The sequence below is a fragment of the Haemaphysalis longicornis genome, unplaced genomic scaffold (genome assembly GCF_048455015.1).
Source record: "Haemaphysalis longicornis isolate Haplotype H1 unplaced genomic scaffold, Haemaphysalis longicornis Haplotype H1 scaffold_13, whole genome shotgun sequence".
In the NCBI taxonomy this organism is placed as follows: domain Eukaryota; kingdom Metazoa; phylum Arthropoda; class Arachnida; order Ixodida; family Ixodidae; genus Haemaphysalis; species Haemaphysalis longicornis.
In genome coordinates, this window is record NW_027526233.1 from 775,589 (window position 1) to 801,089 (window position 25,501).

A 25,501-nucleotide genomic window follows, 5' to 3' on the forward strand; every position below is an offset into this window, starting at 1 on the left:
TGTGGAATGGTTATTGTCTGTGCAGTAAGTAATGAATCGACATCAATTTGGTCGACCATTCCAATTGAATGAATCTCACGCAATATGTGAAGAATGATGTTTACTACTCACATAGGTTATTGAACTTCTGAAATTCTAAATATTGACTCGCCTTTATATCATGCAGAGCAGTACAACTGGGCGCGCTAAAAAGCATTCAATTATATGTGTTTGAAGTAAAATGGCATCCTTCGTAACAAGGAAGATAGCGGTTAGTTCGAATTCTCTCTTCAGTGGTAAAAAACTAAGGCGTTGGGTTAAGACTCCGATAGTTATGAGAACCAGAATAGTTCTATCCAGCTTTCCTGCAGTAAGAAGTGACTCTAAGAGGAATTTATTTATTTATTTACAAATACTGCGGTGCCATTACTGGGACATTGCAGAAGAGGGTACAGAAAAACAACACTGCACACAATTTTGTGAGAAACACATAAAATTATGCGGGCCCGGACACTGTTTGCTGGAAGGAAATAGTAACAAAGTGCCTGCAGTAGCACCCCAATCAACTTTATATTTTGTGCGAGAGTGTATCGGGCATTTCATTGTTTGCAAACGAGCTCCCGGCAGACTACCGTGACCGTGGTGTGAAATGGCAGTATAAACCGGCATCCGGTCATGTGTGCGTGGTTAGAAGTGACAGACGCCGCGACGGCGGGTTTCGGTCGTTTTAGGGGGCAGCCCTTTGGCAGCCGTTACCTGGGCTTCGCGGGAGCGGCGTCTGGTTATGTCCGCCTAACCGAGTGAGCGATCGTAACAGCAACGAAGGAAAGAAAACCATCGACTTCGTGCTCAGCAGCGCAACTCCTTAGCCACTGAACCACCGCGGCGGGCGGACATAAAATGGGGGTGACTGCTCAACAGAGGGACCGGCAATACGTTCCTCATGAAACATTGAGCGCGAAGTTCCTGAAAGTATTGCAGCTGCGACCTCCCTGCGTACTCAGATGAGTCTAGAAGGCCGAGAACTGCGCGTACCGGCAGCACGATGTACATGGTTTGCAAGCAAGGCAGACTGAAGCCACACGTTGACACGGGCTGTCTCAACAGCCCAATCTAACCACTTTACTTAGAGTGACCAATTGTCAGTGGGAGTTTTGTGAAGTTGCACTTTGTCGCAGTACTCTTTGTAGACGGTTGGTCCAACTCGGGCAAAAATCAACTGTGTGCGTGCGTCCATACAAACGAACTCGTGTTTAACCTACGCAAAGCACCATCAAAGCTTGTTCCACAGTTTCACCACATGAGGAAAAAAAAGAATTTGAAGCAATCCAAAACGAGACCAGAAGGATACAATGTTCAAAGCATCTCTACTACGCGGTGTGCGCACTGGTACATCATTGAAAGATATGGGCGCCTGAATGCGGATTGTTTTGTGTACAATCTTGCGCAACAAGATAACACTCTCACGCATACGGAGTTCTAGTGAATTAAGTGACAACGAGTGCGCATATGAAGACGGTTAAAAGTATCGATCATAACAATTAAAAATGAATCGTATGGCTTTTTTTCTGCACAGATTCTAGCCTGTTTTTATCTTGCTCAAGGTGATGCGGCCAAACCACCGAGCTGTATTCGAGCATCGGTCTCACTGAAGTTAACTTGCATTCTTTAGTCGAGTTTTAAGTAACCAAGTTTCCTTAAAGCTTCACAACTTTTCTGATCAACATGTTTGCGCTGGTGTGAAAGGGACACCGAGATACTTTGAAGATTTCTGCAATAGTTTTAGAATCGGAGCACGATAAGTCATTTATAAGGAAACAACACTGAACAGATGACTGTTAACAGCAGAGCTCGTGGCCAGTTCCTCCTCGTCGGAGACACGGCTGTTGTACCTCGCATGGATTTCCAAACTTGCCGCTGAAACCCCTCCATGACTGCAGGCCGGTTTGATAGACTTCCTTTTTTGAGTGAGATCGCCGTCGTACTTTGACCCGAGTATGTGGGCGAATAACGCTGGGGCACTGATAGTATGATAATGATAATTTATGCAAGTTCAGGTTATTGATACAAAATTTCGAACTTGTCGCTACAGTGCTCATAAATCGATCGCAGCGGAAAGCTGCTATCTGAGGTGGCTTATTGCGCAACGAAGGTGCCTGAAGGTCTACAGCTGTCGTGTGCTTTCAGGAAGATTACTGCAGTGATTACAAAATAGCTTCCCTAGTATTGTTTCTTGCGCTCACACACAAACACAAGAGCAGCAGTCTTATACCGTTTTCTGAAATACTTTTTACTGTTATCAAGCGAAATTTAAGTGAAATCTATCTTATTTCCTTTACTCATAAACTTAGCATCACCCTTGACCGTTGTTCGCTGGCGGATTGTATTTTTGTAGATTCTTCGAAAGCTTTTGACAAGGCATCACACAAGCTATTACTCTTAATTACCTTGCGGCACTTACCATCGGCTACTCGCAATGTATTTTGGGGTAAAGTCAATTCAACAATCTCCTAAATTAAAGGGACCCTGCAACACTTACCATCGACTACTCGGAATGTATTTTGGAGTAAAGTATATTGTCTCAGCAATCTCCTCCCGCATGAAGTATGAAAATCCGTTCACTATCACCGAAACTTTGCGCAATGAGAAATCGCGCATAATTGTTCCCTCTCAGTTCGATCGTGGACAACGCGACGGAAACTGCTCGCTCTCGCGTGGCGTTCTCTTCGGCGGCCTTGGCCATATCACAGGCCGGGGTCTTTTCTCTTGTCCGCAATGTGGAGAAGAGAAAACATGGAGGGGTCTGTTTCCGGTCTGGTGTCACGAAAGTGCAGGCATGGCTGTCGGCTCGCAACGCGCGCGCAGGATGGTAGGGCTTTTTTGAAGCAATAAACTTTGTTGTCGAGTGGTCTCGTTGAAAGGAGAGTACTGAGTTCGTCACTCAAAATCCGCGTGCACTCAAACACAAAAGAAACGCCAAAACTATGCGTACAGGTGCAGGCATAGAAGTGGTTGGCACACAGCGCCGACGACGGCGGATTGTCACAGTAAATGTGAGAAATAAGCCGCGAAGTTGACCAGCGAAAGCCAATAAATGACGTCGTTAAGGCCATGCCGGGGGTGCATAATGAGGAAAATGGGAGAGAGCGCGGTTGGTTCTTCCGTGTCTTTCACAGCGATTTGCGCGCCCACCGCTTCACTTGCACGTGTAATATTTGGCTCAGGTATTCCTGGCAGTGTCATCTAAACGTCACGCAGGTTTACTTGCACTGCTCAAAGAGTGTTGCGAGGTCCCTTCAGGAAATAAATCTTGGTCTCGATCTTTTAACGTGGCTTGAGCACTTTCTTTGCAACCTAACGCAGTTTGTTTCTGTTGACAATTTCACCTCTCCCTTTTAGTACTGGTTGCTACGGAGGGTTCTGTTTTAGGCTCGCTTTTGTTCTTAATATATATCAGCCACCTTCCCTCTCGTGTTTCTTCGAACATTCACTTATTTGCGGACGACTGTGTAATATTTCAGTTTCACTTTCAGTTTGTTATTCATTCCAAAAAAGTAGTAAGGGACGCTATAGTTCGAGATGGTATAGATAAAAACGTCGTTCACATTCTGCAGGCGAACATGAAAGTGATTCCAAACTGGTGTGACACGTGGCTAATGAACTTTAACTCTACCAAATGCAAAGCAATGCGCATTTCTCGCTCCTTATCTAGTCCTGTTACGTACTATCTTAATCCCCCCCTTATCCCCCTCTCGAGTCAGACACTTCTAACCGCTATCTTGGTGTTCATGTTACTTCCTGCCTCGCCTGGTCACTTCATATCAGCAGTGCTGACAGAACTTTAGGCTACTTGCGCTCTTCAGCCACTGTGTTACTAAAACTAACGTTATACAGTAATAAATTAGAAGACGCCCCTTCTATGTGATCCTATTACTGATTACTTAATTAGCTCCTTAGAATTAGTACAGAAACACTGCTTGATTCATACTGCATAACAACAACTATGCCGCTAGAAACTTCCATGAAAAATACCTTGCACATTTCTTCTCTCGCATCCCGTCGCCAATTTTCTCGCCTATGCCAATTTCATGAAATATTCAATCACAGTACACATTTGCGCACCGAACTCGTACTTCCGCCAATAGCCATTTCCCCGTTAGTTGATAATGGTCATGAAGTTTGAATTCAGCACTGTCGAGCAAGAGCTCTCCATCCGTCTTTCGTCCCACGCACTTCAAAACGACGGAACTGCCTTTCCCGGACCAACAGCCACAACAGCCACCATTGGCGACCGGTGGCAGTTGGTACCGCACTAGCCAATATTGTAAACCCGGGAACCTAACGAGCCTCTGCTCATCTAATCAATTTGGTGTTTGCTATGTATCCTTGTATCCACTCCCATCTTTGGTGCCTCTGGCCTAAATGGAAATGAATAAATAAAAGTGTAAAGCAAGTGCTTCTCCGCAGCCTCCTCAACTACTTCACGCGACATTGGTTGTTTTTTTGTTTCGTGTTCATTCATAATGATAAACGTGACGAAGCCACAGCGTACGTATGGGAAGTGCCGTACTGCAAGACCGCTGCAGAATAATTTAGACCCCATCGGATATTTAAAGTGTGCCGAAATCTCTACACACAGGCGTTTTCCTCACCGTTTACAAAACGGCCGCAAGGGCGGCTATTGAGCTGGCGCATTCGTACTCGCAGCACAGCGCCTCAGCCGCCGAGACGCCCCGCGGGGTATCATCAATGAGCTAGGCCGGCGACAAGCATTATTATGTTATCAGGGAGACGTAATGGAACGGAGATATGTTAGGGGTGAAATGCAATGAATATGCTGCGCCCATATTAAAACCAGTTTTGTTTCTGGAACGTAGACGCCCAGATGTACCCGAATACTAACACAAGTTCTTACGTATCCTCGCTGGGGCGACACAAACACCTTTGCGCAGAAATTGATTGATAGAAATTTCCAATTGTTGACATAATTGCAGGGAAGCGCGGTGATATTAATCTGTTTCTTCATGCTTCTTACTTGTGATCGATTTCGTATTGCATGCGCAGTCACCGAAATCGTGGAACCCCGTCACCGAACACTGCTTAACGTCGGCTTCTCGCTGGGATTCACTCTGCCCACGCTTGTGCTGCCTGGAGTGGCCTACCTGCTGGGCAACTGGAAGCACCTGCAACTGGCTGCTGGCCTCAGTGGTTTTGTGCTCGTCCCTTTCATTTTGTAAGTTAAATGAAGTTCTTGGGGTGGAAACGTTTGCGTCTAACAGAAATTCTTCCGAAAGGCTTCAAAGGATTTTAGGCGGATGATGACTCTTGGATTGCAGAAACTAACAACACGATATAGGGCTCCACTTACATCGGTGACTAATGTTCAAGTGTTCCTCAGTTTTCTGCGATGCTGTCTCGCACAATTAGTATTCAAGCTGAAAGCTTGGTTCGAGTTAAGTATCATCCTTGAGAAACGATAACAGTACCTACCTGAGGACGGAAGCCGTCATTACAGTGACAAAGTCGGCAGTGTTTTACGACTTATCCGACAAATGTGGTACGGTATTCTGGAAAGCTACGTTACGGCATTGTATTCTAACAGCTTTTATTAATGGGTATACCGGGTTACAAGAAACAAAGTCTCCGCTTAGACTGAAGTTTTAAAAGTACGCGTAAAGAACTCCGGTGGTGGGATCCCTGGTTATTAAATACTGCCAAAAAACATCCTGTCATGAAAATCTGAGGGAAGGAGGCTCCACAAACAACATCTGAAGCCTCTTCTCTCTCATTTTCGGTGCCCGCGTTTAAGGCCCGTGTAGTACGGGAAACAAGAAGAGTTAGTTTTACAATTGCGCTAACCGAGTAATAACTTTTGTCTGCAACACACATACACACGCATGCACAAAAATGCATCAGTATTTTTTGAGTCACCACCCGCGGCACTATAAATCGGGAATCTCTTCTACAAAACACGCTTTGAGGGGTGAGGAATGCTAACGGTAATTATGTAAAGCTGCTCAGTGAACTCCAGCCCACACTAGGTGGTATAAATGTTATTGCAAGCATCCTCTATTTCTTTACTCAGAAGCAGCAAGGCTAGCAAGAGACCAAGCACGTGGCCCCCTTTTTCGGACGCAATTCTGAAGCACCGATTTGGACATAACCAAGATCATGCGGAAACTCTGCCTCTTTTTTTTAGAGCGGTTACTGACCTAAAGGGCTTCGTGCTGGTAACGCAGGTAACTTACAAGATAAATTGAAACTTAAAGGCTTCTAAGCACGCAAAAGTTAGTCGCTCAAAGCAGCTCGTCTTTAGCGTCCCTTCTGTGTAAAACCTGCAATAATTTTAGGCTGTTTTCAACAGCCATCAACACCGTCCATTATATGTATTTGGTTAATGTTCATTACTGACATCTTTTACATGCTAGAATTCCCAATTGGTCGCAAGCACCGCATTACAGAAAGGCGTCAACATACGGGTTCACTCCTGAATGGTCACCGAGCTGATGTCTGCACCAAAGCCTCAGTAGCAGAAGCAAACCATTTTAGAACTTACGCGGGTGCGTGTTTCGCTAAATTAAGCCTTGTATACTTAAAAAAATATTAAATGATACAATTGCAGGAATAGAGAATTCTATTTGATTTTAAAAAGCTAAAATCTAGAACCCGCGAGAATTGTTGTGTCCAAATGAAACTCGTGGCATGTACGGTTGTCGAAAATACCTTCTTCTGCATAGTTGTTTATTGTGATAGCGGTTGAGCTTCAGTTGAAACAGATATTCAGGATTTTCTCCATTCTGTGTGGCTCTCCGGTGCTGTTACTCTTTTTTTCTAGTTTGGAGGCTAACTCTCTAAGTGCCAAATAATAGGAGTTGTCTGCTGACGGTGTGTTTAACATGTCACTAAGCGTATTTGCGAAATATGAATTTGTGTTTGTTAGTTGATGGAAGATTACACCAAGTATTATCTTAAAAGGTGAACTGCGACTGATTTTGATGCACACTTTGAAGTTAGACCCCACGTCGACAGGTCAATAGAATAACTGAGCCAACTCGGATTTGCTTTCGCTATCATTTCAGCACAACTGAACGGTACATATAGGAGAATGTCTACATTGGTAACGTGTGCCTTAAGTTACGCTTCTGTTAATAGAATTAAAGTACCGTCTGGTGACCGATTCATGATTAGGCCTTAGTTCTCGTTGTGGAATAAGAACATTCTTTGCACCTATGCTCATCCCCGCCATACCGACGCAGCATTTTACAAGAGTCGCCCCGGTGGCTGGTGTCTACCCACCGAGAGAAAGAGGCCCGGGCCGCCATCGTCAGGATTCTGCGCATCAATCGGCGGCCTCTGCCGGACATGGAGAGCACGATGCAGCGCCTGGTTGAAAAGTCCAGGGCTGACGCGCAGCTCACATCCACAAGTCCCGTGGAAATCATCAAGCACAAGAGGCTACTGAGGAACACGCTGTGCCTTTTCGTCGTCTGGTAATGCACTAGTGAAATAGCCCGTAATGACACCGCCAAGCAATTTTTGAGGAGCATACGTTCGCTTGTTAATACGAAAGTCGGTATAGTAGATAACACGTAAGCTACCTTCAATTAAGCGAGAGGAAATAGTTTAAATCAGGCACGAAAACGTAGTGAAAATTGCAAGATGAGAACAATCTGTCGCTAAACCTGTCGTTACGCTGAAGGCACATCACCTTGACCTACAAATTTTTTTTTTCCACCTGAAATTCTAGTAAAAGAAGTCGATGGTTTGGCGGCATATCGTCTGGCCAGGTAGCATACTAATACAGAAAATGAAGAACAGGTGACCGACCAAGTCAATAATAAAAAAATTGTGTTTCGGGAGCGCTGCGGCAGCCTTAATCACAAATAGAGCAGTCAATCGAAGCCCCCCATTGAAGTAGCGCCAAGAGTTCTTTTGAGAGGTTTGGCGTAGCGCGGATGCATGTACCCACCAGTTCTGCTCATCATGTACGGCGTTGTCTGGGTGATTAGAGATTCCAGATTAAGACCCCGCTGATGTGTCGCGCTCCGTCGTTACCTTCTCGGTGTTATTCCACTTGATCTCGTGTCCAGTCGTTTGCACGAGTTCCGCGATAGCGTTGAACACCGCATTTTTGTTTGGACTTAGCCGGAAACAACACCGGTAGCTTGCTTCAGGCGTTTGCATAAATTACCGGAGTCAGCTTTGTATACTGCTGGGCAGGCCGAGCAAGCGGTTCGATAAATGAGACCGCGAAATTTTCAACGTGGAAGCCGGCTTACAGGTGCCTGCGAGAGTTGCCCGTTGTGTTTGCGGAAAATACGCGCCAGCGCTTCACTGGTCACAGGTACGTACGGAAGAACGGCGTGCCTTGGACTCTCTCTGCCCTGCATGGTTACACCTTAATCGAAGGGAGGGCGCTCCGGAGCCATCATTTTCTGCGTGCTTCTCACGAATGAGCGTGGGCAGCCGTTCTTCTTGAGATCGTTATCAATTCTTAACAACTATTCCTCGAGGGCAACTTCATATGAGCAGGTTCGTCTGGCACGATTTGTCAACGCCGTGACCACGGACCATTTGTGGCTGGTGGGAGGAACGGGTTGAAATTACAGGTACATTCCTGAATGTGTTGGTTCCCGGTAAACACGAAAACTTGAACCTTCTGGCCCACGAGTGACGATGGCGTCCAAAAATTGGAGTGAACCATTGGCCTCCTCTTCCACTGTAAAATTAACGGAAGGTTCCACGCCGTTGAGGTGCTCCAGTAATTGCTGTACGTGCATCCTGTCCAGGACGCAGAAGCAGTCGTTCACATACATGAGAAAAACGTTTTGGCCGTGGTCGGAAGTTATCCAAGGCTTCGGACTCAATAGCTCCCATAGTCAGATTTGCGGTAGTCACCAATATTGATGCCCCCATCACTGTCCCGAAAGTCTTGCTGCCCAGGGAGAGTCGAAGCAGCTGGCACAGTTCCGTGACGTCAAAAGGGGTCGCCTTTTCTAGTGATGAGTCCTTTCTGAGACGTTTCAATTTCAGTTTATGTCGGACACAAGTACACAGATATAGTTATGTCCACGAGTCTGCAAGTTTCAAGTGCCAATTCAACAGTGACGCTTTCAGTTGTCAATTCAACCGGGAGTACACTCTTCCAGAGCGACAACCCTTCGATTTTTCTCAATAAAATCAGAAGTGTTCCTGACATGCGTACCCGTCTTCCCGACAAGCGGCGCTACGATTTTGTGTAGGTACTGCTACAGAGAACGAAAAGGAAACTTCGGGACTCAGTGTGTATTGAGAAAAGACTTTAGAAAAAAAGGCATCCCAGAGAAGGAACCGTGTGGAGGGCTCGCGAGGCCGACGAAATAGTGCCGACACGCAAGAAACGAAAATCGGTGGTTTATTCCGGGACAACAACGAAAACAACAAAAAAATTGCCGCAGTTTGCACTAGTGGCGCAAGGCTGGGGAAACAGCAGAGCTGGCGGCCAGTTCCTCTTCGTCGGAGACACGGCTGTTGCACCTCGCATGGATTTCCAAACTTGCCGCTGAAAGTTCACAGTGACTGGCAGGCCGGTTTGTTTGGTCCGTTTTGTCTATCCCAAAGAGGACTGCGCTAGCACACGCTAGAACTCGAGGCAACGGTCTTTGCGAACTCGGCGTCTGTATAGCGCGAACTGTACTGTGCTGCCCATTTGAGGCGCGGACGCACGTAAACTGTTTCCTTGTTTTTTTTGCGAGCTTCCCAAGTGGCGTGGAGAGGATTGAGCATGCTGTAAAGAACGGAACAGCATGAAAGCAGAGAAGCGGCGTCTACGCATGCGGAAAGACCAGAAATATGTACTTAAAACCAAGCAAGGCAATGTCATCACAAATAGGGATAAAATAGTGACTGTTGCCGAGGAGTTATAGTTTTCACGGAGGCAAAAAGCTGCTGAGACAATAACACAATGGGAACTGATATGCCAAAGTGACCATCTACTGCGAACTGGCAGGAGTGACAACGGGGTTTCATAGATAGGCGATGCAAGGATAGATACCGAGCGGGAGGTGATTAGAGTCGTAGTGGAAGAATATGCGGATACGGGGACGGCACGTTTGTGACAGCCTTGTTAATTTAATGCTAGTCTTTATACGAAACTAAATAATAATCTTAATCAAGAAAACCGCCCACAGCAGAATAACTTGTACAAGCAGATGTCATTTTCGATAACCGCAATTCAGAAGGGAAGGCTTCATAAATCATCGCCATATTTTCTGCTTCGGGTGGCGAGAGGTGGTGGTTGGAAGTCCGACAGTATGCATTAAAAAAAGTCATGCTTTTTTAATCACTGAAACATCTTTTAACGCCAATCTCCAAAAAAAAAAAAAACCAAACTGGCGTTCTATATCCGCTAAGCGGAACACGATCACCCATGGTGCGTAGTCAGGTGGAAATTTCAAACGGCGCACTCATTGGAATGTAGTGGCGGAATTAAGAAAGTAGTCTGAACCAAGAGACGAACTCTGAATACTAGGAAGTTACCTAAGGCAACGCGATGGCGCATTGGAGAGTTGTGGATGAAGAATCACCACGCAAAACAAAATAAGAAATAAAAGGAGCGAATTTCAAGCACAGAAATTTTGTATGAACCTTTCAGAGTAGCACTTTGGCTTGATTTACACGAGTGAATACGGCCAATTGCAGGTTTTGCGACAACCTTCTGTTCTTCGCGGCGATCCTGTCGTCGGTTGACTTGGGCGGCAGCCCGTTCGTGAACTTCGCCCTGTCGGCGGCCGGGGAGGTGCCCGGAGGCCTGCTCAGCCTGCCCCTGGTGCGCTACTGCCGCCGAAGACGCTCGCAGGCTGCCCTCCTGCTCCTGGCAGCGGTCGCGGCCGTTGTCATCTCTTTGCTGCCTCTCGGTGAGTTGTCAAACACGCCCAGGAAATACTTTTCTTTTGCACTTCTCCCCTTTCCTCATGCCTGTATTGGCGGCTTACCTGGCGTGGTTCACAAGAACGTAATTTTTACGGAGACATCTAAAATTAAAGAAATGATTTATGCTACGAGATTGCGGTGTTTTAGTAATAAAGCGAAGTATTTTTTCGTAGCTCGTACCTAAAGGAGCGGTATGCAGACTATGTACACCCGCAGCCTTGCACCGGGAATTATCGCTAAAGCGCACCCCATGCCCCATCCTGATCATGTTTCGTCGGCCACCACTTTCCCAATCACCCCACAACGTTCAGGTAGCCACTGTAGCCCTACGTCGTGAAGCAAGCTTGTAGCCTATGGATACAGAGTGTGTATGTTGTGGGCCAGTTGTTCCCGCGGAAATGAGGCTAGTTGTTAAAGCGCCACCCGTAAATCTGTGAAAATCACCCACACAAAACCTTCTTGCCCCAGAAGGTACCGCAGAATGCAATGCAGCAAATTCGAAGGTCGTCGGCGTAGTTTTGTGGCGTAACCTGACCACAATTGCGGTCCGCGTCGATGGAACCTATATTACTACTGTAGATTATGTGGCCGTCACAGATGCATCGGTGTAAATGCTGTTACGAGGCAGATGTGAATAAGCAGTCTATTTACATATAATTAAAGCTGAATGCCAAGAGTCCAAAGCCAAGGCATCCAATGCAGCTCGTGCCAGTTTGGTTCTGGGCGATCTCGTCCTCGTAACGTTGGCTTGCCGTGCGCGCCCACTGATGGGGCACGTACCCATAGGTGAAGTGTACGATGGATTGACCACCAGTTGATCCAGTCCAATGCTATGTGAAAAGTTCGGGGAGTTACGTATCATGACTCGCCCCCCCCCCCCCCCCCCGGCGGGGTAAACGCTGTCTCGGTGCACATTTCAAATTACGCTCAGGGAGCAGAAGAGGGCAGTTGAAAAATACGGCTGGAGCCGGCCGACGTGGACTAGTTGAGCTGCAGGGTCCAGTGACGGTGAGGAGTAAGCAACGGGAACGATTTCGCAGGTGACCTGTGTCACCATGCGCTTGATGCGATCGGGGCCTTTAAAGCGAGGCAGCAGTTTTTCGGAATGTCCAATTCGGCGGCATGGGGTACAGACACGGACCTGGGCGTACAGTGGGTAGGGCGATGTTGCTGGTCCTAGCGGTGCTTCTGAGAGGACTGGGAAGACGAGAGCTTGGCACGGGCAACCTGGCGGGCCACATAGCGTGAGCGACAGCATCACGAGCGTATTCTGTAGCCAGAGGTGTCGCATCAGGAAGGAGGGTATCGCATCAGGAAGGAGCAACACAGCTTCCTGATTCGTTGGTCAGCATGCGTAACGCCTGAGCAAAGGAGCCCAGCTTTTCCTTCAGGAGCCGATCGTGTGAGGAACACGTCATAAACGTGTCAAGTGTTACGCTCAACAATTGGTGTGAGCCCACAATGGGTATGGGAACCCCTGCCGCTGAAATATGGTAGCGGGAGACATCACGCCTGGAGAAGGCACATTTCCTAGCCGACATCTCGAGACCACAGTACCAAAATGCCGCTATTGAATTGATGGCTTTTTGAAAGCGAGCCCGTAAAACACACCTCTAGCGCCCAGAGCTCCAGATGCAGATGTCATCAGCATAGAGCGATATTTTAAGTGTTTGGCACGCATTTCTTAATTCCCATTTGGATAATATTGAATAGAGCTGGGCTTAAAACACCAGCCTGCAGCACACCTCGCGTAACATCGTGAGAGGCTGTTTCGCCATCCTTCGTGGACATAAAGACAGATTTGTCGGAGAGGTGATCGGGTATTCATGGACACATGCGATTTCCGATGCCTACCGATTCCATTGCACATCTTTTCGCCTGATGTGTCGTAACATTCAAAGGCTGCTTTAATGACAATGAACACTGCTAGAGTGATGCGACGCTGGGCTTTCGCACTCTTCTCAAAAATGCTTCCCACAGTCTCTAAATGCATTGCCATTAACTGTGCATTCCCAAGACTCGCACAACAAACTACCGCCACACATAAATGTCACAGTTCAGAACGCATTCTTTTTTAAGCAGAATCGGCGGGTAACGGTCCCTGGGTTCTTTTGTAGTTACTAGTCCAGTTTGTCCAAGTATTAGGCACTTAAAATGCATTCTTAAGAGAAAGAGGGCGCGGGTGAAAACTAAGGTGTATAAAATCTCTCCACCTCCGTACAGATAATCTCTGGCTTCGTCTAGGACTGAACATGACGTCTCGGTGTCTCCTGGTCATTTCGGGGGCCATAAAGTGGGTGTACACCATGGAGCTGTTTCCCACCGCAACGAGGAGCTTCGGCTTTGCTGCCTGCTTCACGATGGGCCGCATCGGTGGAATTGTGGCTCCTTTCATGCGGGATCTGGTAAGCTAACGGAGGCAATCAGCAGACGGTGACAACATCCGTATCGTTGTGTATACCACTTGTAAGCCTATCAACGAAGCTGAGACTCTTAAGTCGTGTTGAGACTGACTTCTCGTTATAGCACGATCGCAACCACTGTCATTTCACAGGAATTTGTTTTGTGCTGCATGCCTAATTAAACGTGTTGCATCAAATGGGTTTAACAACCGGGTAGGCGGACCGCATACCTTTTCAAGGATTGCTTGTGATAATCAATCTGGCATTAAAATTAGAGCTAGTTAATGGGTCAGTTAATGAGTTGTTTAATGGGTCAGTGAAGAAATAATGTTTCAGAGCCTTCACTGCTTGAAAGCAACTGCATGAATAGAAATATTGCATCTACAATGACAGAGAGATTTCGGGCTTGAATATTCATTTTTGAAGTGAATACTTACTGTAGTCTTAAACGATGTGCCAATGCTATGGTGAATCGTAGTCATTTGAAACCAATTCTAAAGGCATGACAAACGCCATAAGCACGTTGTCAGTAACGGTAGCACTATTTCATTTCATTTATTGTGCCCACAGGGCTTTACAGCATTGCAGAGGGTAGCGGACACTGATGAACAGTGTACAAGATACAAAAGCACACGAATAAGGCAAAGCAACATTTTAAAATAGGAAGGCTACAGCACTTGTCCGTGTAGCCACTCTCTTTCGTCCTTCGTCCAATTGTTGGTGGGAATAAGCCATGCCGACGCTGTCACCACTGTTGGTACTCGGCCCTCTCACCCCAGCCACCATTGTTGCGACTGGCCATTCGAGCACAGTCACCGGTGTAGCGACGTTGTCTTGCTCCATCCGCTATCGACGCAGCGCAGAGCAGAGCGATGAAGTTCTCGAGCCGTCGAAAAGTTGAAGCAACATTTATATACAGTACGTACAAGGGTAACAAAGGCGTTACATGGCTCGCACAAACGGAACACCACCTCTACACTCGGCGCCTCCGAAAAGTGCCGAGAAAGAGCGATTCAAACTCTGAAAAGTTTGAATCGCTGCACTCAGGACTCTCGCTGACCGAAGTTTGAATCTGGCTAATGGAGGTGAAGCGATTGCGTCATCCAAGCAGCCACGAAGGGGAAAGGAAAGGCGACACAGCTGCACCCTCTCCAGGCATGTTGCTGTGCGTCTGCCACCTGCTGTTCGTCCGAGACATGATTCGGCCCAGCCGTTGAGAACGGAAAATGAGAGGACTGTGCGGCGCCTTCAAGTTTGGGCATGTCTGCCGTGGGCGGTTTGGTCGAGGCGCGAATCGGCCCCGCTGTCAGCGCGTCGCTCCGCGCAGCGAATTTGGGCTGGGCGCTCTGGCACAACAGCACCCCCGCCGCCAGGCAATGCGCCAGGAAGACGAGCTGCCTCCACGTGGCTGGGATGCCGGGCGCGCTCGTTCGTTAGGCTCATCCAGGTTCACCTCCAGTGCTTCAGGAAAAGGGCGGCTCCACTGTCCTTTCCACGAACAGGTACAACCTACCAGGTCCGAATCACAGGTACATCGCCGTGGCGCCCAGGTGTCGACCAGTTTCGCCCGGCTTTTCCGGTCTGTTTTCTCAGCACCGGTTGCCCATCGTTGCTTACAAAGAACCGACGAACAACAGGCAACACCGAGCGCAAGCAAGCACCCTCTGTCCTCCGTCAGAACACCAGACTAAAAAAAACGTGATAAACTCTCCTAGCTAAGTGTCTGTGCCTAATTTGGACCCTCTACGCCAGGGGTCTCAAACTCACATCAGTGAGCGGGCCGCAGTCACGGATTTTAGTCCCGCAAGGGCCGGGAGAGCGAAGAAGGTTGAAACGGGGGGGGGGGGGGGGAGGAGGAGGAGATGATTAACAAAATGTCAGATAAGGCTGCCTTTCCAGAATGGAACTCGGCGTCAGGATTCGCGAAACGTATCGATACCAATCTCCAGAATGACTAAAATGTGGATGCCTATTCTAAAATATCAAATATTTGTTCCACGATTATGCTTCAACATGTGGTGACTGTATTGGGTGCCTCACAAAAATAGGATTAAGGGCAGCTGCGTCACTGTATCGTACTATAATAAACGCTATTGATAGTAATTGACGAGAAAATATTGCCAGTTTCATTTATGAAAGTCACAAAACTTTATTCCTTGAGAACCTCAATGTAGCTGTTATTGTTCTAAACATGCTGGCTTGATGCCTGGCAACGCTTGGCTGCGACTAGAGAATAAATGTCCGCATGAACTTCTTGCGCGGAAACGACCCTCATGGTCGATCGCAGGTGCTCATCAGTCATCCTCGACCGGAGAGCTGACTTGTTCACCTTCAGCAAGGAAAACAGATGTTCGCACAAGTAGGTGCTTCCAAACATGGCAATGATCCTTGCAGCCTGTTGACGAAGCGCCGGGAAACTTGCATCGTCAAGAAACTTGTAGAAGTCTGGTACAGCCACGTCCTAAAATATCTGCTTCAACGGAGTATTAGCTTGCAGCTCAAGAAGTTCCATCAGTAACTCGGGCGCTGCGTCATCCACCGGCACCGAAAACGGCAACGAAAAAATCTCGGAATTCATCGGCGAGGCTGGTGATGTCTTGGAAGCGTCCTTCGAATTCTCTTTGGAGATCATGGAGGAGGTCAGCGAAGTTATCACAGGATTGTTTATCCACGTTCTCCAGCGACTTCAGGGTTAGAAAATGATCAAACTTCTGAATTCTCATCTGTCTCTCCCAAAGCTGCAATTTGGATTGAAAGGCTTGAATGTCGTCATGCATTTTCGTGATCAGTTTGTTTTTTCCCTGAAGTTTAACATTGAGGCAGCTCAAATGATCAGTGATATCACTGAGGAACGCAAGGGAGTGAAGCCACTATTCGTCTGACAGCTCAACAATGGCCCTGCTCTTGCTCTTCATGAAAGCGTCAATTTCCTCTCGGGTATCAAAAAATCGTTTCAGCACTCTTCCACGACTCAGCCATCGCACCTCTGTATGGTAAAAAATTTTACCATATTCGCTGCCAACCGCTTCTAAAAGAGGTACAAATTGGCGGTGGTGAAGAGCTCTTGAACGGATGAAGTTCACTGCGCTGAGCACGATTTCCATTACACTCTTCATTTGCAGAGACTTGGCGCAGAGTGATTCTTGGTGCAAAATGCAGTGAACCGCGGCAAATTGATTGGCGATTCCGAGTGCAGCGAGTTTCGTCCACAATCGACCAACAAGCCCGCTCTTGCATCCCACCATTGATGGCGCACCGTCTGTAGCCAAACAAACCAACTTTTCCCACGGCAGTCCAGCGTGTTCGACCACTCTTTCGAGAACAGAAAGAATATCCGCCCCTGTGGTCGTGCTTTTTATTGGGATTAAGTCCAAGAGTTCCTCAGTGACGTTGAGGTTTTTTTCTACACCCCTTACAAAGATAGCACATTGTGCCTTGTCTGTAATGTCAGTGCTTTCGTCAACTGCAATAGAGAATGCTTCAAACTCGTTGCATCGGTTAATTAATGCTTTTTCAATATCTCCACTGATCTCGTTATTCTCTCGGTGACTGTGTTTGGAGAGAGGCTTATTTTCTCGAATGTCTTTTTCATGCTGGGACAGGTAGCATCAGCAACTCCGAGCAGGCACCGCTTAACGAACAGGCCTTCAGCGAAGGGCTTGGAAGATTTGGCAATAAGCTCAGAAATTACGAAGCTTGCCCTTACCGTTTCGTCGCTTGCTTTAGCCGACTTTTTGAACAGGTTTTGCTGCTTTCCGAACGCCGCCTTCAGTTGAGTCACGGTGTGCTCGCGAACGTTGCCAGTGAGAGCCCCATACTTCTCGTGATGACAAGTCATGAAGTGGCGTCGAACATTGTACTCCTTCGGCACAGCCACAGTCTGATGGCAGACTAAGCACAACACCTTGTCTCTTGATTCCGTGAAGAAATAAAGTTCCCATCGCTCCTGAAAGCATCTCTTCTCGTCTTCCACTTTGCGTTTTGCAGACTGCTTGGACAACGACATTATGGCTCCCTAGACTTCCACAGCAGAAAGCTTCGTTTGCAGATCGTCCAAAAGGTCAAAAAGACACCTGTCAAATTTACGGAGGCGACAGGCACGTAGGAGCACAATTATGTAGTGCGCTCTATCATGATTGACTTGGGGCACCGCTACCATCCACAGTGCTGTCAACAGCTTGCGAGTCGGAGGATAGGCGCTTGGTTTGGCGTCTCAATTTAGCGCACGCGAACAGATATGTGGCGTTTGATGTCTGGAAGTGCACAGTTTCGAAGGGCAATGTGCAATCGTTTCCTCAGCAGCGAGATGTCACTCTCTCCCAGGCCATAAATAACGCTGCGACACGCCCCTAAACGCACGTGGGTGCATTTTAGAGTCCGAACCTAGAGTCCGACGTGCGGCCGCGTCCTTTTCTCCACAGCTGGAGCGCAGTAAAAGCGTTTGACACAAAGACGAACAGGAAAGCAAATATCCACAAACACCATACAACGCCCGGAAACCGTCGCGCTTTCGAAGAAGCCTGGAAAACTCCGTTAGTGACGTGCAGCCAGCATTAGTGACGTGCAGCCAGCCCCTTTCGCAGGGTCGTAAAACGCCGCGGGCAGTTTCTCCGCGGCCTGCGCTCGCCCAGCCCTGTGCGCACTGCAGAGTGCTCAATTCACAAGTCGCAGTTGCTTGTGACCATTGTGCACCCGACTTAACGCCGCCCGAATCGAGGGGCCTTCGGAAAAGAGGGGTGTCCGCTCTGGTAACAAGAAGCCGTGAAAGACGATATCCACGCGTTTTCGAGCAGTCTCTGGCCACCTGCGTCCTTGGCTACGCAAGCATGGCGCGCACAGCTCGCTCATTCGCTTAAAAAAACAAAAATGAACCAAGACACTCATGATAGGGCCGCGGGCCGCAATAGAAGGGTCCTCGGGCCGCATGCGGCCCGCGGGCCGCGTGTTTGAGACCCCTGCTCTACGCCAAGAGGCCCATGCGGGACGCAAGGCTCTTCAAATAGGAACTCAGACTATGTTTCACAGATAACACATGACAAGAAACGATCATAACTAAGGTTGATTGCTTGAAATCACGCGGTGCGGAAATGATCAACTGAGCCAGCAAATTAGGGCAATATTTTGCTCACATCTACCTGCTAAGGTAACAGCTGTTCACCAAGAGACGAAACGAAAGACACGGGGAGGACGAAGGCAGCATTACTTAAAACGCACAGCTTAGTAGAAGCACTAATAAATTCTTGCAGTCAGTATTTACCGTAGACGACGGAAACCGCCCGCAAATAAGGCGGCCAGCTCAAGCTACAAACCGCCAAATAGATGAAATTACCTTAACTGAATCCGGAATATTTTCTTTATTACTTAACCTCAATCCTAAGAAATCATGTGGCCCCGACACTATACCTAATGCTTTTTTGGTAAGGTACGCGGAGTGGGTTTCAAAGTATTTGCTCTTAATATACAAAAGGTCACTAGATTTGGGTATGCTCCCTAAGGATTGGAAAATAGCTAAAGTTGCACCGGTTCCTAAGTCTGGTAAAAGCTCTGATCCCTCAAACTACCGACCCATTTCTTTAACTTGTGCATCAGAAAAATCTTAGAGCACATAGTCCTCAAGCACACAATTGCCTACTCTGAAGAACATGGACTAATCAATCCAAATCAACACGGCTTTCGAAAAGGCTTATCCACGGTAACTCAACTCACAGAAACATTACACGATCTAGCTTTGACTCTAAATAACCGAGAACAAACGACATAATATTTCTCGACCTATCGAAAGCGTTCGATCGCGTATCGCATCCTAAGCTACTTTATAAATTACACAGCTTCTTGGGGGACGGAATGGTTTTTAAATGGCTTGCTTCATGCCTTTCTGATCGACAACAGTTTGTTTATTGTGCCAATCAATCATCAGACATCTTAGAAGTAACCTCAGGAGTGCCCCAAGGTTCGGTTCTTGCGCCTATTGTGTTTCTTCTGTATATCGATGATATTGCCTACGATATTGATGTTACAGTCCGCATGTTCGCGGATGGTTGTATTATTTATAAAGTAATTAACAACGAAGACGATCAGATTGCGCTTAACCAGGCCCTCTCCAAAATAGCATGCTGATGCCAAGAATGGCAAATGTTTATTAATGCACAAAAAACCGTCGCCATGACAGTGAGTAGGGAAAAAAACACTAATCGTTTCTTATGAAATTCAGCAAACACAATTAGAAAGGGTTCAGGACTATAAATACCTCGGAATAATTATAACCGACGACTTTAAGTAGGATAAACAAGTAGATTTTGTAACCAACAAAGCCCTTGCGTCGTTATACTCTCTTAAAAGGCCCATTTGTATGGCCTCACCTGATACAAAATTACTTGCCTACAAATCGCTTGTACGGCCGATCCTGGAATATAGTATAATCTGCTGGTTCCCTCACACAAAACACCTTATTGCTAAACTAGAAAATGTCCAGTGGAGGGCCATTCGTTTCATCCACAATAAATATGAACGCTACGACTCTCTCACGGAATTACTCAGACGAGCTGAGCTACCTACAATAGGTCAACGCGCCAAAATGTTACGCCTAAAATTTTTCTTTCAACTAAAATTGCCTTGTAAAAAATTCATGACTCCATCTGTTCCCAGGTCTACAAGAACAAAACACGACAAACATCTTATTGAGTACAGGTTCCACAATGAATTCTTTAAATACTCCTATTTTCCATGTGTAATAAGAGAATGGAATTGCCTTGCTAATGAAATTGCTACTAGTTCATCCCTTGATAATTTTGCTTCTAAATTGTCTAAGGTTTTGCTTAATAATCCTTCTTGATATATGTTCTGTACTCCCTATTGCTGAATCTTTCATGCGCTTTTCGTTGTTATCACTTGAATTGCCACGTGTTTTTTTGTAGTCTGTTTGGCTGATATTTTTGTTTTCACCTTGACCCTTGTTTCTGCTTTCGTGAATTGTTTAAAAAGAGTACGCTTATTATTCATGTATTCCCCAATCCTGCAACAGCCTCCAGAGTTGAGGCTAGCAGTATCAATAAATAAATAAAGAAAATAAAAACAATGATCAGTTTCTACAACAAACTGGGAACCGTATGCATAGCACGCCAGCTTCTGCACTGCCCACAAGACGCAGCCACATTCCTTTACGGATGTGCTGTACGCCTCTGCCCTGGAAGTTAGCTTGCGGCTTAAAGGGACACTGAAGTGATGTGTAAACGTCGCGGGATTACCAGCGCAAACTTGTAGTCCGGAGTCCATAGACCATGTTTCGACCACTCTGAGTGCGTTTACGCGAATTTATTTAGTAGAAAAATCAATTCGAAAATGCTGTCCTCCTCTCTGCACCCTCGCCCATTTTCTGTGGAGCTTTCGTGTGACGTCAAGAGGAAATGAGTTGGCTTGACTGCGCTACTGCAGGGCTCGCCGACGTTCCGACAGAGTCAGTCGACCCAGCGTTTAGTCCGCTGGCCGCCGACGAGTCGTCGCAATTTGTTCGCTCAGTTGAAACTAAGCCACGACACGTTTGTGCATGGAAGAATGTGCCTTTCTTTACTTATTTTGTTAGTTTGTACACTGTATAAAGCTCCAAGTCCAGGTCGCTCCACACAAGCGCTGCTCAAGCGCGCATGCGACGCTTCACTGAAAATCTAAGGTAGAAAATCTAAGTAGAAAATCTAAGGCCACTTGAAGGCAGGAGAAGAGTCAGCGAAGTCAATACAGGAACTAAGGAAATAAAATCACCTGAAACTTTTACCGTACAGCGTAAAACTAGGGAGCATGAAGCACTTTTTTGCGCTGGGTGAACAAGCACAGCGGTCAGTAGCACAATAACGCATCTGCGAACGCTTTTCCGTGTAAGAAATGAAATTGCTAGACGTGAGATATTGAGGAAATTTGGGGGACACTTGCTGCACGAGCGCTATACAAGAAATAGTCAGCTGAGGTGTTCGAAATGCTGAAACTAAATAAAAGGGTAAACTGGTTACCCCATATTTCCGAAGCCGGCAGCGCTGGCCCGTGGCCGAGTGGGCTGGGGGTAAGGTATGTTATCTTGCAAGTTGCAAGTTCGAATCCCTGAGGGTACGTTCTTTTTTTTGTCCGATGCTTTCTATACTGAGTTCACCATTTTTTGGGCGTAACGTTCACAGCTCCCCGAGCAAGTACGCAGAACGCGCGCAGGCTGACACTGACGCGCTAGCGAGTTCTCGTTCGTGCTGTTGCCCTAACACCGACTGCTCGCGGGCAGTGGGCACAGGCCAGAGACAGCAGAGCCTTGGCCTGGTGCGAACACGCTTTTTACGATAGAGGCATGATTGAGACAAGCTCCAAATATGGGGGAAAAGCGCATGGCATTTGAGCGTCTGCGGGGATGCGGAGGGCGTTCATCCGCTGCGCAGGCCTCGGCTACTGATTGCTACGATTCTAAGCCGCACTGGGAGGCTTATCTTAGGTATTTTACAGACGAAGACAGGGCAGAAGCGCGGTACAACGATTACTGAGAATGGCCATCCAATGATGCCGTCGGATGTCAAGCATGTTGTTTTACAGAACCGAAACCGAAACCTGTTTGAAGGCTAACCTTGGACATCGTCCAATGACGGTGCATCTCCTCCCGTCGTAACTAGATCTAGCTCCTCGCTCAGGGCTTGTTTCAGCGTTTGAAACGCGTCCTCCTTCTTTGTGTCCCATCATACCTTCACTGGTTCAGTCTTTTTAAGAGCGTCAGTTGAAGGACTAGCAAGTGTGAAGTAACCTTTCGTGTGGCTTCATCTGGCTAGGCTCACCGTTCACACTCTTTCGCGAAACACCGTTATCTCGCGCACTGTGGCCGCTCCGCTTGGAAGCCGTCTCCAAGGCCTCCCGTAATTTTGTGCATTCTGCCGAGATCGCCGAAACCGAGGTCGGCACATAATCGCGATCAGTGGACTCGTACGGCCCTCCCTCGGAAGTCGGAGGCTTGGACCAGTATGCACTGCTTACCGACCAGCGCATGCAACCATGCAATCACGCACACCAACATGCTAAATGAGGACGGAAAAGAGGAATACGCTGCCGTGATGGAAGCTTGCCGCAGCAAGTTTCAGAAGATTACGGCGAGTGGCCTGCTCCTGCGGTGTCTGGTGCTCTGGATGGCTAAGCAGCAGCACATCATCCTCGGCTGACTCGACAAAATCGGCCTACGACTGATGAGCGAGTGCACGGTCGACCACTTCGTGGTGATTCTGACGTATCTGCTGCCTCGGGCTTCCATAATGTGGAGCTCAAGAACTGCGTGTTCCAGTTGAACGAAGTCTGCCGCAAGGTGCCCTGAGGAAGGGATCTTCACGCCTGGTAACATCGAAATATTGTACACACTCTGGAACTGCGGAGCTTTCTTGACCCCCGGAACTGTCGGAAGCAACTGTCTGATGTCAGTCTCGGTAGAACAATTCCGTGACTTGAGCTTTTCTGAGGTGATCACACTGAAAAAGCGGCAACCGGAGCTCTACTATGTCCACTGAAACGTGGTCCAGCAACAGCGTCCACCCTCTGAGGGTGATGCTGTTGGTGCCTGCGGCCTCGGAATTCAACAACGTCACACTGTCGTCGGCCGCGCGAACGCCATCATTTTAGAGGCCGTACACGTGTGGTCATTAGAGATAGCCTGCATTATTATGAAGGGTGTGTCCTGATTAGTGTATCTTAAACAGCGCTTAACAAAACAACGACGAGAAGAAGGGACACAAGACGGCGCTCGTCTTGTGTTGTTTGTGCTCTTCTCGTCGTTGTTTTGTTAAGCGCTGTTTAGGATGGACGGATACCAGGTGTCGATTCTGCTGATTAGTGTACTTGAACATCCTCTACTGCGTGGGCGAACTCAGGGTGCGGGACTAGTTGTTCACACTAGTATCAGCCTTGCGAATACTTTTCTTCCCTTCGGTTCCTGCGCTTCCGTTACCGTGCTGACCCCCGAACTTTGTCCTGCTGCCGTCGACCACCCGTTTTGTATACACGACATGAGCGCATCTTGTGTGGTCGCCTACTGCCTACGAGTTGCTTCCTCCTGCTGGACCTTCGCATATTGGCAGTGGAGGGAGCCACCGCAGCGGTGGCTCAGAGGTACAGCGCTCGCCTCGTATGCGAAGGTACTGGGTTCGAATCCTGGTGCCGCCGGGCACCCACCGGTTTCTTTAATGGGTACAGGCGTCCCTGGTCGAGTGCAGACCCTTGAAAGGGGAAGACACGTCTGAAAAGCTGCCTTTACCCTATCGAGGGGCCCCTGACCCTTGTCCATCTGGCGGGGCCCCCGGCCATCATGCCGCGTTACGTCATTGCCGGGGGTGAAAGAGTCTGGCGGCATGTCCTGCCACAGGCGGTTGCGAGTTGAGCGTCCATCGTGGCTGTGGAAGGCATCATGTGAATTCGTGTTCCTTGGTGGCGCCCGGCACCTACCGGTAAAATAGGTGCAAGCGACTCCCCGGCCTGGCGCTCGGCCCTTGAATGGGACTACAACTCTTGGGAAGTTCACCTGGCTTGCATGGCAAATCGCCCCTATAGAAAGGGGCGGCTGCAAAAACGCAGGAACTTTTTGTTTTAATGCGAATGCATTTATTAGCCGGTTGTCTTGCTCCGTTGGCCGGCGTGCGCCTGCATTCCTCCAGCGCGAGCGCACGTGAGCGCGCGCCTCGTTGTTCGCCTTCGTCGTCGTCGTCGTCGTCGTAAATGCGAATGCATTTCTTAGTCGGGGGCTCGAGACGCCGTTGCCGCGCAGCTGGACGCGGCTATGGAAAGTGTGCGCGTGCGCTCCAAACCCTCTGACCCCATAGTCTTGGTTGGAGACTTCAACGTTAACGTGCGCAAGAAGAGTGGCAAGTGGCTGGTCGAGTACATGCAGACCAGGCACTCTATGCATTGTCTCTCTGCCGGCTTCGACACGTGCCCCACTACTATTCACGGGAGTTGCATTGATCTGGTCTTTAAGCGAAACTGTGACGCGCGTATGCTTCTCAAAGACCCTTTGACCGTGCACTTTAGCGATCACAATGCAGTGATTGTGACCGTTAGGTACAACGATAACACAAACAGGTGCTGATGAATAAATTATTACGTTCACACTCTCGTCATTAATTACGTCATTACTCGCAACACACTCATCGGTGCACCCAATGCATTCGCAGTTCTGCACGATTCCCTTCGTGGAGGTGCGGGGGAATTTTTTAATGACGATGATAAAGAGGCGGCTCTCACGGGCATGGCCATAGCTCGCTCCACGCGCTCGTGGCAGTGCCTCGTGTTCAGCCCCAGGAATCGGGCGATTGGGTGCTTGGCTCTTTTCCCCGTCGGTTTCCGCGACACAGACATGAGTATCTTCTCGGTGCGTTATTCCGTATGGCTGGTGGTGTGGTAACAAATAATTATAAACGAGGAGAAGAAAGTGGTCAAGAAGTAAATAAGCATTTTATGAATATGACCAGAAGAGGCTATACCGCTTTCACGTTGGGAGCACGTAAGCGGTTGTGATCGAACAGTTTATTTCGCCTATTGGTTACCGATTGTTTTTACATTTTTTCTTATTCTTTTTATAACGGTTCTAATTTTTTCTGATTACGTATCTCATATCTGGCCCGCTTCACGGTGGTGCTATGGCGTACGTTATGCAATGACTTTTTATTTCACACCAGAATTCAAGTGTCGGCTACTACTGTATTGTGTTCTCGGGCACGTTCGCCCCAGGCTTGGCGCGTAGCGGCGACTTCAGAGTAGGTGGGGTCGCGTTGTTATTTACGGCACTTCCGTTACATCGCTGTCCTTGTAGTTGGCCGTCCAGCCACAAGGTTACGAGAAAGGCCCGCTCTCTTCTCGTCATTCGTCCTCTCTCAAGGCGGAGTACAGACTCAAGGCTCGAGCCTGTGCTAATACACGCGCGACAATATTATTCAAAATGGAGGCATGCAAGCTCACGCGTAACAACATGGCGGCTCTGTGCCGAGATAAATGATGATAAAGTCTGCATTATAAATGTTGTCAGATGTAGATGGTAAGTCAGTGGCAGTAGTGAGAGCTATATCGAGGAAAGGACCGAAATATTCACTATCACGTACAAGCAGCGTTAAACGACGAACCCACTTCGCCATTCCGGCTGTTCGCCGGAATGGCGAACAGCCGGTTCCGAAGGGAAACGCAAAAGTGTTCGTTGTGGTATTGTGTGGGCTGAG

General features: G+C 47.9%; 1 protein-coding gene across 3 annotated transcripts in view; it reads left to right on the plus strand.

Annotated features, from left to right (window-relative positions):
- The window catches only part of LOC144164195 (solute carrier family 22 member 6-B-like), a 77,166-nt gene that overhangs the window by 46,307 nt on the left and 5,358 nt on the right, over positions 1–25,501 (plus strand). For all 3 annotated transcript variants that reach the window (XM_077694706.1, XM_077694703.1, XM_077694704.1), the window contains exons 6-9: positions 5,044–5,212; positions 7,236–7,469; positions 10,660–10,874; positions 13,114–13,295. In XM_077694706.1, the coding sequence (XP_077550832.1) occupies positions 5,044–5,212; positions 7,236–7,469; positions 10,660–10,874; positions 13,114–13,295 (800 nt within the window). The remainder of the gene's footprint in view (positions 1–5,043; positions 5,213–7,235; positions 7,470–10,659; positions 10,875–13,113; positions 13,296–25,501) is intronic.